Source organism: Lontra canadensis, unplaced genomic scaffold, assembly GCF_010015895.1.
Source record: "Lontra canadensis isolate GAN:19392208 unplaced genomic scaffold, GSC_riverotter_1.0 scaffold13, whole genome shotgun sequence".
NCBI lineage: Eukaryota > Metazoa > Chordata > Mammalia > Carnivora > Mustelidae > Lontra > Lontra canadensis.
The window spans coordinates 193,413-208,518 of record NW_022631007.1 but is presented as its reverse complement, the minus strand read 5'-3'; the positions used below and the strand labels follow the sequence as shown (position 1 = coordinate 208,518).

At 55.5% G+C, this 15,106-nt stretch overlaps 1 protein-coding gene across 2 annotated transcripts in view; it reads right to left on the bottom strand.

Moving 5' to 3' along the window:
- Positions 1-2,387: 2,387 nt before the first annotated feature.
- PNKD (PNKD metallo-beta-lactamase domain containing) overlaps positions 2,388-15,106 on the bottom strand; it is a 61,319-nt gene continuing 48,600 nt past the window's right edge. For both annotated transcript variants that reach the window (XM_032857189.1, XM_032857190.1), the window contains 8 exons: positions 8,629-8,744; positions 8,329-8,441; positions 7,656-7,714; positions 6,837-6,929; positions 6,328-6,491; positions 5,543-5,629; positions 4,589-4,704; positions 2,388-4,321 (listed from right to left, as the gene is read on the bottom strand). In XM_032857189.1, coding sequence (XP_032713080.1) covers positions 4,148-4,321; positions 4,589-4,704; positions 5,543-5,629; positions 6,328-6,491; positions 6,837-6,929; positions 7,656-7,714; positions 8,329-8,441; positions 8,629-8,744 — 922 coding nt within the window. In that variant the 3' untranslated portion in view covers positions 2,388-4,147. The remainder of the gene's footprint in view (positions 4,322-4,588; positions 4,705-5,542; positions 5,630-6,327; positions 6,492-6,836; positions 6,930-7,655; positions 7,715-8,328; positions 8,442-8,628; positions 8,745-15,106) is intronic.

Genomic DNA, 15,106 nt, shown 5'->3' with positions numbered 1-15,106 from the left:
GGTTCCTACCCACTTTCAAAGTTTCCTTGTGTGGCCAGGGCCTTGGAGGACTAAGACCACCCACAGCACACACAGGTAGGCAGAGGGCTACTCCGGATCACATGGTGACTTCCTGGGTCTCTGTTCCTCCCCAGAGCCCTGATGGCTGCCTGCTTAGTGTTCCCTCCCCTTCTCCTTTCCTGCCCCTAGAGACAGCCAGCCTGCGATTCAGGAAAAAATGAACTGCTTGCTGGTTATTTTTTAAACTAGGTATTATTCAAATACCTTTGGGGCCACCTGTCTACCTCCATTTCTTCTATATAATGTATTATAGCCCTAGGAATCTGATGTAGCATTTTCCAAAGTGACTTCATGTGCCCTTACTCATTGGACTCTCCTAATAGCTTCTAATAAGTGGAATTGTTGGTGACTGTCAATGATTTTGTTGCCTTATATCACTTCTGATATCAGACCCCCTCTACTCTGGGTAACATTTTCCACACTCCCAGCGCACCTTCCAGCTGGGTCTGACACTGCCCTTCCAAGTGTGGTCATGTGACCTAACCTGGCCAGTGAGAGGGGCCCATTCCTTAATTCCTGATTGGCTCAGGATTGGGCACATGACCCAAGCTGAACCAATGAAACTCAACCCCTGGGACTAGGGGAAGTTTGGCTAGACTTGATGAACCAACTAGTAGCCTGTAAGCCTGGAGCTTGCAGACTTGGTCTTTTCCACTGCAGGGACAACACCTGACAAACAATGATACCACTGCAAAAGAAAGCTGAGCTCAATGATAAGACTGCCCTTGGAATCCGTGGATCCAGCAATGCCTGCACTCACCAGGACATAATCTCCCACTTACTTCACCGGCTGGTAAATTTTCCTCTTGGTTTAAGCTCCTTAGTGTTGAGTATGTCACTGGCACCTGAAAATGTCCTGACACATTCAAGGGTGTCATCTCCGTGGAAGGTGAAGGAACATGTTGGTCAGAGAAGTGAAATTTGCCCAAGGTCACTTAGATGTTGCATGAAAGAGCTGGGAATGGAACCCAAGTCTCTAGGGCCAGTGACACCTGCTGGCTTATAAGCAAAGGGCAGGTAGCCTGGTTGTTGCTGGTCAGTGCCAGCAGCACGGAAGGCCTGGGCCATCATTCAAGGCGATGTCCCAGTGGGCGGATCACCTAAGGCTCTAGGAAAATGCTTCACCAGCCCTAGAGAACCATCGCCAAATGACCTTGTAGCTGGGCATCCCCAAAGAGACCTAGCCCTGGGACTTGCCCATTCAACATAGGAGTAACCTGGAGCAAGAGAGCAAGGAGAGCTGCCCTTCTTCTGGAAGGTGAGAACCATGGCTCCTTACTCCATGCTCACCCTAAGTGCAGCCCTAATCTGGGGGGCCATGGCAAGGTCCCTTGCTTAGGGTGAGGAGTAGGTTGAATTGTGCCCAGGGGTGGGAAAACTATGCCTTGGTCTGGCCCCAAGGAAATGTGGAATTAGGCCAGTGTTGCCCAGTCTTCAGTCATATCAAAGCGACCTTTAAGAGTTCTGCTATAGGGGAGCCTGAGTGGTTCAGTCATGAGAGGCTGGTTCTCGAGTTTGGCAAAGGTTGTGATCTCAGGGTTGTGGGATCGAGCCCAGGGTTGGACTGTGCACTCAGTGGGGAGTCTGCTTGCAATTCTCTCTCTCCCTTTCCCTCTGCACAACCCCCAACTGCTCATACTGTCTTTCTCTCAAATAAATAAAAAAGGGGGCTCTGCCAGGGCCCAGGGCCTCCTTTACTTCATTCCTATTTCAATAAATATCCTTAATTACTTTCATGTATTGAAAACTGCGATCACTTTGTGGAAACAAAAGAAAAAAGAACACTGCTGTCATGTGTCAAAAATATTAACCCAGGGGTGCCCGGATGACTCAGTCAGTTGGGTCTCTGACTGTTGGGATTCCAGAGCAGGTCATGATCACAGGGTGGGGGGACTGAGCCCCACACTGGGCTCCATGCTCAGCGGGGAGTCTGCCTGTCCCTCTGCATGCACCTGTGTGCTCCCTCTAAAATAAATAATAAATTATGAAAAAAATACTGACCTCAAAGCTAAATACTTAACTCAAGATAGTTGACCAACTAAGGTGCCACCTGGATTCTGGCTCTGTTAGAGACGTGTTGAAGAGAGGCCAGGACCAAGACCTTCTCCCCTCAGTGCTAGTCCTCTCCCCTGTGGCTGGAGGTGCACCTGTGCCTCCCATGATTTGGGGGACACTGAGGCAAGCATGTCATAACTCCGACCAAGCCCACACAGGCATGCAAGGACGTTATTTACAGCACTGTTTCCGGCCAAGGCTCTTGGAGCTCAGTAACTCCCAGTTAGCAGCCTGGAACCAGCAATAAAGATGGTCTCATGGAGTGATCAAGCCCCAGTTAAATTATTCGTTCATTCAAGATTTATTGAGCGCCTCCTGTGTGCCAGGCACCGTGCTAGGCGCAGAATTACAGAGATGCATAAGATACAGTCCATGCCCTGAAGGGTTCACAGTCTAGAAGGGGAGACAAACATGTAAACAAGTAAAATACAATGTGAGAAGTGCCACGAGAGAAGCATTTACAAAGAGCAGAGGTAGCCTGGAGGGTGAGGAGCATGGGGGTTGTTTTCCTGGAGGAGGGGGCCTCTGAGGGGCATTGTGAGAGATGAATGGGTGTTTGCCAGGCAGATAAGGCTGGAGGAGCAGGGGAAAGGCATTCCAGTCTGAAGGAACAGCATGAGCAAAGGCACAGCGGCATGAAACTGCGTGTCTGTTGGGGGGGTGGGGTCTGTATTCTGGTGGTATTGCTAGAGTTGGTACCAGACACTATGGCTGGAGAGAGAGGCAGAGGCGGGATGATGAGGAGAAACCAAGGGCAGGGGGCATCTCAGAAGCTCACTAGAGGCGAGCATAGCCTGAGGGAAAGCTTGAACACAGGAAGCAAAGGCTCCCGAGGTGTGCCTCCTCGAGGACCTCAGAAATCCTCTCTGAGGCCCCAAAGGGACCTGGACCAGAGGAGAGGCTGAGCAAGAGGGCAGGGCTCAGGCCTGGGGTCCTGGAGGCTGCCACTCAGTGGAGAGCAGATAGCTCTCTGCTCCCAGGCTTGATTTCTGCACTCTGCTGCGTGGACCCCCTTCCCTGGCCAGGATGGGATCAAGGATCGGATGAAAAATGACGTGAGGAGGTTCTTGGCAAACTTTAGAGGGCCAGAGGAAGGGCTTTATAACTAAAAGAGGAGAGGGACTGAGGAGGGTAAAGCAGGAGTGAGAACAAGGCAGAAGTTCCTAAGAACAAGGGCCATGAGGAAAAAACTGATGCGGCGGGGTATAGGATGGCTCTCGCACCTGGGAAGCAGAGTCCTTTGGGCCCCAGGCAAGGGCAGAGGCCAGCTGCACAGGGAGCCTGAGAGGCTGCGGTCCAGCATTCCCTGTCTCCTCAGCCTGAGGGCGCGGTGTCAGGGGCAACCAGGACCCTCCCCCTTCCAGGCTGCAGGGGGGTCACTGAGGTCGAGATTGTCCAGACATGCAGACGTCCAGCCCTTTCAACTTTCCCAGAAATGACTCTGTTTGAAAAATGCCTTCATGGGTGGGGGACAAGGGGGTGGGCAGGGGGGAGGCTTGGGGAGGAGGGCCAGTGTCTCAGGGCACAGGAGCCCAGCTGCCCCTCTGAGTGACCGCTTTTCCAAGGCACCACAGCTCTGGCCACTTTGGGGGCCTGAGTGTCTTTCCCAAGCCAGGAAGGGAGAAGGGGGAAGAGGACTCAACCTGCTCCTGGCTCCTGCTGCCCTCGGTGAGAGTGAGGCCCTACTGAGGGAGGGGCGACCAGCACTCTCCACGTCCCTGACAGGGGCAGGAGTGGGGCCAGGGAGGAGGCCCCCTCCCAGCAGGGTCTGGAGAGGTCCCAAGGCTCCCCCTTTCCTCTTGCCCTGGATAACTCCGCCTCCCCCTGTGGGGTCTCCAAGACTTCAACCAGCCTCTGTCCTTTCGGTCTCATGACCTCGTCCCCTTGTCCCTCCTCCCATGACAGTGCTGGACCCTGAGGCCCCCCGTGGGCGCTGATGGAGGTGGTGGTGGCAGCAATGAGGGGGATGGCATGGTGCGGGCGGTGGGTGGACTCCCCGCCATGAGGGATGGGCTGGGGTCGGGGGGGGCTGTCACTTGCTCTTGTGCAGGTCCTTCAGCTGGCGGAGCTTCTCCAGGAGCTGGGCCCGGGAGTAGTCATCGTCCCCGGTGGGGCCCGGGCCTGGCCCCAGAGCCTCCTGCAGCACCAGGCAGTGGGTCCTCAGGAACGGATTGTAGGAGCGCTCCTCTCCCAGCGTGGATGGGCACTGCAGGACACGAGGCACCAGGTTTGGCGGAGACAGTCTGGGAAACAGACCCAATCAGGGAAGCCATCCCCCCACGTGCCCTGTTTCAGGGTTCAGGGGGCCTCCCTTGAAGGCCTGTGCACCAAACATGTCGGGCCTCTAGGGACAGGTCTGCAGGCCACAGCTCAGCATGGAGGGGTTCCTGCTGGGGCGTGCCCTGGGGGGGGGTCCCCCCACCCCTATCCCCCCACCCCCACCCCCCGGACCCCAGCTCCCACCCGCCCGCACCGTGCTCTTGCGCTCCATTCGCTGCCTCTGGACCCACTGCATCTTCCTCTCTCGGGCCAGGTTCTCAGGCTCCACCACACCTGCGAAGCCCAGGTTCTCTTCTGCATACTCATGACCTGAGGCCCAAGGCGCGGGGAGGGGAGGGAACGAGAGAGAGCAGCAGTGCCATCAGAAAAAGTCCTCCTTCCCCCCAGGCACCTAATGGCCAGGGGGAGGGCAGGCACTTCTGGGAGAGCCCCAGCCGCTGGGGAGCCCTGCCTCCTAGCCCTCACGCTGCCCCTGCCCAGCTGTGCAACTTCAGCCGAGTCATGGCACCTGAGCCGCAGTTTTGTCATCTGGCACGTGGAGCAGATGCTACTAGAACACAGATGTGTCCCCGGTGCCTAGGATTGAGGCTGGCACGCGTTCGGCGTTCCATCAAGTATTTGTCAAGTGAATGGATGGGTAGATGTACGTTCTGAGGATTAGCTGACAGCTCAGTGATGTGCTTGAGAATCCACGGCTATCCGACGTTTGTGGATATATGTAGGGATGTGCAGTGTCTGGACGGATGGATGGAGGGACATGCCACATACATGCCTGGGGACAGAGGCACATGCAATGTGAGGTATGGGTGCCTGCAGTGGACCCGCGCAGAGTTGGGTTTAATGACTTCTCTGATAAGCAAAGGTGATTTTCTGTTCTCGGCTCTGGCTGTAAAATATCAGCCATCTCTCTGGGATGCCCCGGGGCCTACAGGGCTCCCCGGAGGCCGAGGGCTGGCTGTCAGGGGCAGTTGGCATGAGAAGTAGAGGCGCGTTCCAAGCCAGTATTCCAGAGTGAAGGGGGCTCTGCCCTCACAGCTTGAGCTGGCTCCCAGGAGCCACTGGGGGTGGAGTGGTATCCCCTCTGGGCCAGTTGCAGGGGTGGCTGGGACTATAAGGGAGTGAGGGAGGAAGAGGAGGGGGACCTCACCAGGCCACAGCAGAGTGTCATCACCTAGCCCCAGCACCGTGTCCAGGGAGCTCAGCATGGTCTCTGCGGTGCCCTCAAAGGTCCGTCCTGGCAAGGGGCAGCGGGTGTGTTACAAGGTACAAGAACACAGCTCAGTGTAAGGTACAGGGAGCAGGCTGGGGACCAGTGTGCACAGCTGGTACTGGCCACCAGCTCTCAACCTGGCCCCTGCCACCCCCACCCCCAGGCATCTACACCCTCCTTCCCACTGGTTGCTGAGCCCACATGCTCACTCCCCAACCAAGCCTGTGGGAAGGGCTGCATTGCACATACTGACGTGGATGGAGAGGGGGATGGAAGCATCAGGCTGAGTGCCCAGGGCCCCAAGCACAGTTGGTGTGGGGTGACTCTTTTCCACGGCTGCCCTCTGAGACTCCACACAGCCTGGGACTGTGATCCTCCCCTACCCACGGGTCACCCTTGCATTCAGGGCTTCTCTACTTTTTGTAACCTAGTCTCTCCAGGTACCGGAGAACTAGGCTCCACCCAGTGGAAACCCACGTCCTGCCAGGTCTGTACTCTGTGACAAGCATCATCTCGTTCTGTGCATCCTCTGTGGGAAGTTGTGAGGGTATTAAAAACCACGGGCTCACCCGGACGGTAATAACAGCAAGGCAGTGTCTGCACTGAAAGCAAAGTTTTCGTGCACTGCATGGGGCTGTGCCATCTTTGGGTTTTAGCCCTGACCTCTCCCTCCTTTCTATCCACCCCCGCTCCCGCTTCCCTTTTGGTGAGGGGGAACTCACCACAGCCAGAGAGGAAGAGGAGGTCCCCTGAGAAGAGACAGGAGGGACCCTTGTAGGGCTCCCCATCCAGCAGGTAGACCAGATGGCCTTGCGTGTGGCCTGGGGTGGCCAGAGCCCGGATCTGAAGTCGTCCCACGCTAACCACATCTTGATGACACAGGGGGCTGAGAAACAAGGCAGCAGGGGAGAGAAAGTGCTAGAGCCTGGGCTGTGCTGGGCCTTGCCCCACCTGATGCCCAAGGAGTATGGTGAATTGAAGGAGGCAGGGCTTCCACACCAGAAAGGGAAGGCACTGACAGTGCCCAGGGCTTCAGATCCAAACTCTTGCCTCTCCCACTCTCGGGGACCACGGCTGGATGAGTTGGGGGGTGGGCTGTGATCTGCCCTCCAAGGGTCAGGAAGGGGTTCAGCAAAGATCTAGCTGCTGGCACTCCTACAATACTCGACTACAGGACGGGGTGTGGGAAGGTGCGCATGGAAGGGCCACCCACCCCAGGACAGGGACTTACTGGGTGAGGTAGGGGATGCCATCCTGAGGGCTCCCGTACACCCGACAGTCCTGGTGCCGCCGGCTGAGGTCACGGTTCCCTCCACTGTGGTCCCTGGAGGACAGCAGAGACAGGAAGGAACTTTAAGGGGCAACGGTACTAGGCCTCCTTGCCTTCCTTGTTCCAGATCTCTAGGCCTTCAAGCCTTGAGCCCCGGCCTTCTGAACTGAGCCAAGCTGTTCACACCTCTAGGCCTTTGTTCGAGCTGCTCCCCTGCTCGCAATGTCATCTCCACGACCTGCCACCCCTCCCCTCCATCGCCCAGCCAGTGCCCACCAATCTTTCTGGACTCTCTCAGCTTCAGGGTCGTCAGCCTCTAAGTCCTCCAAGTGGATCTGGTCACACTTCCCCAAGAGCCCCCCCACCTCCTGTACCTTGTGCCAACTGCCAACTAAATGTCTGTCATCGTTGTACCTGGTCACGCAGGGCTATCTCCCCTACCGGACTATAATCTCCTCAAGGAAAGAACTCACAGGGTTTGCCCATGTCTCAAGCACAGTGGATATCTAATACGTGCCCCAGGAATGAAAGATAAATGCCTGTCCTGCCCTCCTCTAGGGCTCCAGGAGCCTGATAAGCCCCACGGTGAGAGACCTGCCCCTTCCCTCCTTTTCTGCTGGTGCCCCCCGAGACTTTATGAAGAAGGTGGGTTCCTCACATCCCGACTCCCTGCCCCCCAGCCCAGCCTCTCCTCCCTGGGTCTAGTCCTGCCAAGCCCACAGGGGCAAGCGTTGGTCAGGGAAGATCTTCTGGACCCAGGCCCCCACCCCAGCCCCTTACCAGTGCTTGTGGGTGCAGAGGATGGCAACCAAATTAACGCCCTCCTTTTCAATGGAAGCCTGGGGGAGAGAGGAGGCACTGAGATGGAGGGGTGGTGTGTAGCGGGGGCGGGGGCACAGATGCCAGGTGAGAGCCGAGCGCAGGGAGAAGGAGAGGGTAGGGAGGAGAGGGCTGGGGAGAAGGGGGGCAGCTGAAGCTGAGCCACAGCACAGGGGAGATCATGGGGAGGTGGGTGGAGGGAGGCTCGAGGGGCAGAGGAACACACAGGTACACACATCCACAGAGAAGTAAGAAATGGGAAGGAAAGATGGAGAGACCCAGACACCGACAGACACAGAGGAGGAGAGAAGTTAGAGGGTCAGAAAGGCGCCACAGAGAGTGAGAGACACAAGAAACCTCAGACCACGGTCCTGAATCTGGATCCCCTTCCCTCTGGCTCCGGTTCCCCCAAAGCTGTACCCCCTCCCCAGGCCATGCCCTGGACTCTGGCCCTCCCCATATTGTGGTTTTGGGGGTCTCTGTGTGTTTTGCATGTTGGGGTCTGTGTGTGAGGACACAAGGAGTGGGCACATCCCACTGGCAGAGGGATCAGGAACAGCCCCTCTCCAGTGAGGGAAAGCTGCCAGTCCCCAAGGTGACCCAAATTACCCCTGTCCCCCAATCCTCCCCTCACCTGTACGGCCTGAGGGTCTGAGGGGTCCACAGCCACAGCCAGCCGGGCCTGGGTGTCGATGATGAGGTAGCTGTAGTTGTCTGAGAGGACGGGGATGGGAAGCACCTTCACTCCTGGAGGACAGAGATGGGCTGTGGGCAGGGTTCGGGCCAAGGAGCCCAGCGACTGGCGGTAGCGGGGGAGGGTGGTGGTGGGGTGTTGATGGTAGTGGTGAGTGGGTGGTATAACGATGCGGCATCAGCGGGAAGGGTGGGTGGGCACAGCTTGGGGCCATGCTGGCCGGGGGCAGCCAGAGCTCACCGTTGAAGAGGCGGGGCTGGGTTCTGGAGTGGCCTTTGGGGTAGCGATTCCGAGCCCTGCGCAGCTGCTGGCGATAGAAGAGGTACCCCAGCCAGGTGCGGGTGTACAGACTGTACCTGCAGGGCGGGAAATCTGCGCTCAGCTCCGCCCCCCGCACGCTCGGCCCCGCCCCCGGCGCAAGGGTCCCGACCTCCACACCCTTGGCCACACCCCCAGTCAGCGCTTCTCTCGCGTCACTGTGTGCCTACGGTTTGCCCTGCTTAGTCGTCAGGCCGAGATAGAGAATGGGACAGACACACCCAAAGCCCCAGGGCCATCCGCGGAGATGTGAACGGAGGGATTCACCGAAGGGACTCAGAGGGTGGGGGTTTATTCCACAAACCGTGTAGGAGTTAGGCCGCTGAAATGAGGTGTAAAAAAGTAGTTCCAAAGAGCAGGGGAGCATCACATCACGCGGGGAGCTGCTGAGCCAGATTCTCTGCCCCATCACCCCGTCTGCGCTCCTCAGCCCGGCCGGGGTGGGGCCCGGGAATTTGCATTTCTAACAAGCTTCGGGTGATGTTGGTGGCTGGGGCCCAGAGACCAAACTCCGAGAGCCTCTGGGGCGGAGGAAACAGGCAAGGCCCAGACGCGGCAGACAGCAGGGCCGTGTTTGGGGAAACTACAGAAAGTGCAGTCTGGCGGGTTGGAGGAGGAAGTAGGGAGTAATGAAGCGGGATGGCCTGACTGTTCTCCGTCTTCTCACCACCATGTCAGGCCGTCCCAGGCTACATATGGAAAAGGCGGAAAAACCCGACACAAAGAGGGGTCTTGTGACTAACAGAGTCCTCCAAACACAGGACGGCAGCATGCAAGGCGAGCCTCAGGGGTATGTGTGAGAAGCGCAGTCGCACAGGGCCCCACGGTGGGCTCAACGCTCCACTGCCACCATCTTGAAATTCTTAATAATTTTGCCTTTGGTTATGTGTCCCGGAAGTGAAGAAAGTGAAGTCGGAGGCCACACAATTTGCGCATGCTCGGTCCCTGATGCCCCACCCCCATTCTCGGTGCCAACGATCACAGAATTCTGGTGGCCCCGCCATGGTGGGAATTCAAGACTCAAATGGGTTCCAAGGTGACTACACACCTATGACTGAGTGAGGGCCCGAGAGGCCATGCCTTTGGTCCAAACCAGAACTTGCTTCAAATGCATGAAGAAGGTGTTCTAAGAAACACAAATGACCAAGAAATCCTGCCCAATCCTTTCACTTGTGTTACTTCCCTGTAAGATCCGTTTTGGCTGCAAACATTGCTACAGGAGGCAACGGAAAGAGGGTAGCCCGTCTGTCCTGTCCCTTCCGTCCACCCTGGCTTATTAGTAATCCAAAGTCAGACGGGGCTGGCAGAATGTGGGCTTACCAAAAGTGAAAATAGAAACAGGTAATTCCGTTCCGCACAGCATTTCCACTGCTTGGGTAAAAACAAAATACATACCTGCGTACAAGCTAGGAAGTGTGAATTACAGTTTCGGTGATTTCATATATGACTTACATGTCCTTATATTTGCATTTGAAACAGATTGTACAAGGGTGCCTGGGTGGCTCAGCTGGTTGAGCCGCCCACTCATTTCAGCTCAGGTCCTGGCTTCAGCGTCAGGGAATAGCGCCCTGCGCTGGGGGTGAGGCCTGCTTGGGATCCTCTCCCTCTTAAACAAAAACAAAAAACTGGGATTGTATAATAATAAAGCAAAAGGCAAAATTCATGCTGATAATTTAGATTTTTCTTTACTTAGGCTTATGTTAAGTAGCAAATGAAAAACATCAGGACAAGTCCCAAGAGAAATTGTAGAAGAAAGGAAAAACTTGTATTTTAGAATGTTTCATGGCAACTTTTTCCTGCTCTTTGAGCAAGAGGCTCCGGATTCCATTTTCCACTGGGCCCTGCGAATACTGTGCACAGCCCAGCCTGCTCAGGACCAGCCACCTCAAGCTGTCTCACACCTTGGCCTCTCAGAAGGAAAAATGAGACCGGTGGGGTGCTGGGCCAGGGGCGGGGGGCTTACAAAAGCCTCCTGTGTCGATGTTTAAGGTTATCCAGCAAGTCAGTCAGAAAAGAAAAATCTGGCTGATTAAGACTGAGACAAAGAAGGGGCATCTCGGTGGCTCCGTTGGTTAAGTGTCTGCCTTTACCTCAGGTCATGATCTCAGGATGCTGGGATGGAGCCCCATGTCGGGCTCCTTGCTCAGCGTGGAATCCGCTTCTCCTTCTCCCTCTGCCCCTCCTCCCTGCTTGCTTGCTCTCCAGCTCTCTCTCTTTCAAATAAATAAAATCTTAAAAAAAAAAAAAGGCTGAGAGGAGTCGAGGTACAGGGTTGGGGGTAGATGGTGGACCCTAAAGGTCGACGGAGATTCGCTGTGTCTATCTTGGGGCAGAGGGGGCAGGGACAGCCGTTCTTGAGGCCCCTCTGGGAAGAGCTGGCTCATTTGTCTACAAATAAGTTGGTCAAAAATGAGCAGGTTTCCATGACTGCATTAGAGATTAATCACTGCCGTCCCTGCTCCGGGTGCCCGTGCACCTGTGTGCGTGGGGAATTTGGATACCCTGTGGCAGGGTTTTGCCATGCTTTCTGTGTCTTTATGTCCAGTTTCCATAGGCATGCACCCTCGCTTCCTCTTACCTTCCTCCCTCCCTCCCTCCCTCCCTTCCTTCAGACTTTATTTATATATTTGACAGAGAGTACAACCAGGGGAGCAACAGTGGGAAGGGGAGAAGTAGGCTCCTCCCCACTGAGCAGGGAGCCTGATGCAGGGCTCAATCCTAGGACCCCGGAATCACGACCCCAGATGAAGGCAGACACCCAACCAACTGAGCCATCCAGGCGGCCCAGCCCTCTTTCTGTTTCATTTTCTCTTTTCTTTTCTTTTTTTTTTTTTTTTAAAGATTTTATTTATTTGACAGAGAGAGAGAGAGACAGTGAAACTCTCAGGAACAGAAGCAGGGGAAGCAGGAGAGGGGGAAGCAGGCTTCCCGCTGAGCAGGGAGCCTGATGTGGGTCTCGATCACAGGACGCTAGGATCATGATCTCAGCCAGAGGCAGACACTTAAACTGAGCCACCCAGGCGCCCCTCTGTTTCATTTTCAAATCAGTTCCAGATCTTCCCACTTTCACCCATTCAACGGTATTTAGTGAGGCCTGGCTTCGCTCTGGGCGAAGTAAGGCAGAGTCACTGCCCTCTGGCAGCTTATATGCTAGTGGGACAGACAGGATGACAAAAACATTGTCAAGTCAAGAGGACAAAACCAAACTAGGCAACAGAACAGAGAATGGTGACATCAAGGAAGGCTGCTCTGGAGGTGACATTTCCAAGAAGCAAGGGAGCACTCGGGGTCAGAATCTGGGGAAGGCTTACCAAGAACTGGACTGACAGGAAGTATAAAAGTCCCCACAGGGAGGAAGGGAGCCGGCTGGCAGGGGCTGCTGACTCCCTGTTCTGTGCTATTGTAATCACAGAGTCGGCACGACAGACATGCCCAACAGGAGGGGACTGATTGGGACAACATAAATATTCTGGACTGCACTTTAGACCAGAAGAGGAATGTTAGTGGGACAACTGGAAAAATGTCAGTAAGGTCTGGAGAGTAGTTAAGAGTTTATATGGACGGGCGCCTGGGTGGCTCAGTTGGTTAGGCAACTGCCTTCAGCTCAGGTCATGATTCTGGAGTCCTGGGATCGAGTCCCACATCGGGCTCCCTGCTCAGCAGGGAGTCTGCTTCTCCCACTGATCTCTCTCCTCTCATGCTCTCTATCAAATAAATAAATAAGATCTTTAAAAAGAAAAGAGTTTATACGGACGTTAACATCTTGGTTTTGCTGTCTGTGGTTATGGGAGATGGAACATTCAGGGGAGCTGGGTGAGAGGTCTTTGGGGGATCCTTTGTACTGTTTCCACAGGTCTGAAATTATTTCAGAATGAAAACTTAAAAGATCACAAATAAGTCAATAAAATCATTTTCCTCTGTGCCCCAACACCACCTCGCATCCATGCTCGGAGACGTGCTCCTGACCTCACTCCTTCCTACTTAGATTTATGGGAAGGGCCCGGGCCCCGGCAACAGAAAGCTCTGGGTGCCAGTCATGGCTTGGCACTCCCAGCCCTGTGTCCTTGGGTGAGTTATTGGTCTCTTAGATCTGCTTCCTCATCTACAAAGTGGCGACACCAAGACAGTCCCGCAGGACTGTGTGAACACTGAGAGACGTACAACGAGATAACAAGTGTGAATAGTCTGCCAAGGGCCGGGTGGGTGGAAGGTTTAGCAACTGTCACTTCCTTCCCGAATTCAGCCAGGCCCCCATCACAGCTGTTGGAACATGGCTGTCCACATTCAGAAGCGACTGATAGTTGTTGCCTGTCTTCCCTTACTGGATGCTTCTTACACCTGCTTCCTCCCCAAGGGAAGGTCAAGTCCATGAGGACAGGGGCAGTGCACTGGGAGGCTGCAGTTAACAAGGCCCCCTTGCATTCACTGTCTTCTGTAAACCTTGCTTCACGTGCTGAGCACTGGGCAGACAGCGGAGAGCAAGGCAACTCTGGGGGGCCGACAGAGCCAAACTAGGAAACGCATTAATGAGAGGCATAATGAGAGGCAAGTGGTTGAGTGCAGCTGGCGAGGGAGGAGAGCAGCAGAGCAGAGGCAGTTTGACTGTGGAAGGCCTGGCTCTTGCCTGAGGGTCACACTGGAGCCGGGAGCCCAAAGGAGAGAGGGAGTGCAGACTGTCCGGGCAGTCCTCAGGCCCCGAAGCAGGAAGGAAGGCATTTTCTAGAAGTTGCCAAGCAGGGCTGGAAGGATGGAGAGTGCCAGGGAAGGGGTCAGTGGGGTAGTCAGGGGCCAGGCCATGGTGGGGCGGATAGGAATTGCTGGTAGGTTTTAAAGCAGGAGGCATATGCTTTGACTCCCTTTCTAAGAGCTTGCTGGCCTGCCGTGTTGGAGGGAGCGGTGAAAGGGAGCAGAGTGGCGGGTGGCAGGAGGAACTGAGTTGCCAGTGGGGGACCTGACCGGGCTTGGACTGGAGGGGTGAGGTGGAGGTAGGTGGGAACGGATGCCAGACCTGAGATGGGTGCACTGCTTGGCTGTGGGGGGAGGGACAAGGTGGCCTCATGGGCCTGAAGTCTGGGTCACTATACAGAGCAGGGGAAGGCTGGCTTGGGTGAGAGGCAGGGGCAAGGATGCAGGGACCCTGGGATCCTGTCCCTAGGCCTGCTTTTTCCCTGACAAAGACTTTTGTGTGACTCTCTCCAGTCTCAGAGCTGTGGCTCCTTCCTCGGCCTGCTGTGCTGTAGGCTGGCTGTCTCAAATGCCAGGAGCCCAAACCCATGCTTGTCAGCTCCTCCCCTTATCCCCTACAGCCTCTCTCTCTGGGAGAGGCCTTGTCACCCTCCCAGGGACACAAACTTGAGCTGGCATTTAACTCTCTCCCCAACACACGACACAGGCTACCAAAACCGAATCCTCTCAGTTTCACCTCCCCCAAGCCTCAGTATGGGTCCTGCCTGGGAACAGGCCCTAGAAGCTCTTCAACAGGCCCTTGCGAAAGCCTTTCCTCAGCTCTCTGCCTAAACCGCAAACCAATGGAAAAATTTAAGTTCTCAGAGCGCCACCTGAATGAGCCCTGCTCCTGCTCGAGAGCCTTCAGGGGCTCCCCGCTGGTGACAGGAGTGTGTCCCACAACCAGAACGGTCTAGAGCACCAGGTCTCAACGTGCACGAAACTCAAATACACATTAAGCTAACAGACATGCTACCAGGGAAACAGACAATCTGAGAGTAGTTATTAAAACTGTCAAAGCAGGGCACCTGGGGGCTCAGTCGGTTAAGTGTCTGCCTTTGGCTCAGGTCAGGATCCCAGGGGTCCTACTCCATGCTCAGGGGGAGTCTGCTGCTTCCTCTCCCTCTGCCCCTCCCCCATTCCTGTGCCTATGCGCTTGCTCTCCAATAAATACATAAAATCTTTAAAAAATAATACAAGATAAATAAAAATGTCAAAGTACGCAAAACCACTATGCAGATTGCCTGGGGATATAGTCCGATGTAGGGAAAGAACCAAGGGGGCTGAGGGGACGTTCACCGCGCAGCTCAGCAGGGTTCCCTCGCAGGCAGGGAGGAGGTCGGCTGGGAGGTGGGCACAGGGACTTCACCGGTCCGTGAAATTTTGTTGCCGAAGCTGGGAGGTCGGGGAGTTGCTATATTCTCTTACCTGCTTTTGCATGCCTGAGACACCTCCCGCCAGTCTCGGACTACCATCGTGCCTGGCTCCTGCTCTCTGGCCTCAAATACGCTCCAGGCCTTCTCCATTGACTAGACCCCTAAGTATCCTTCAGAGCTTGGCTCAAGCCCCCCTCCTGATGGCCCCCCGCAGAAAGCCACCCTCTTCTGCTCCATCTGGAGCACTCAGCCTCTCCCTGCCCCCCTCCCCCACCCCAGGGGTGGCAGGAGCTAAGCCC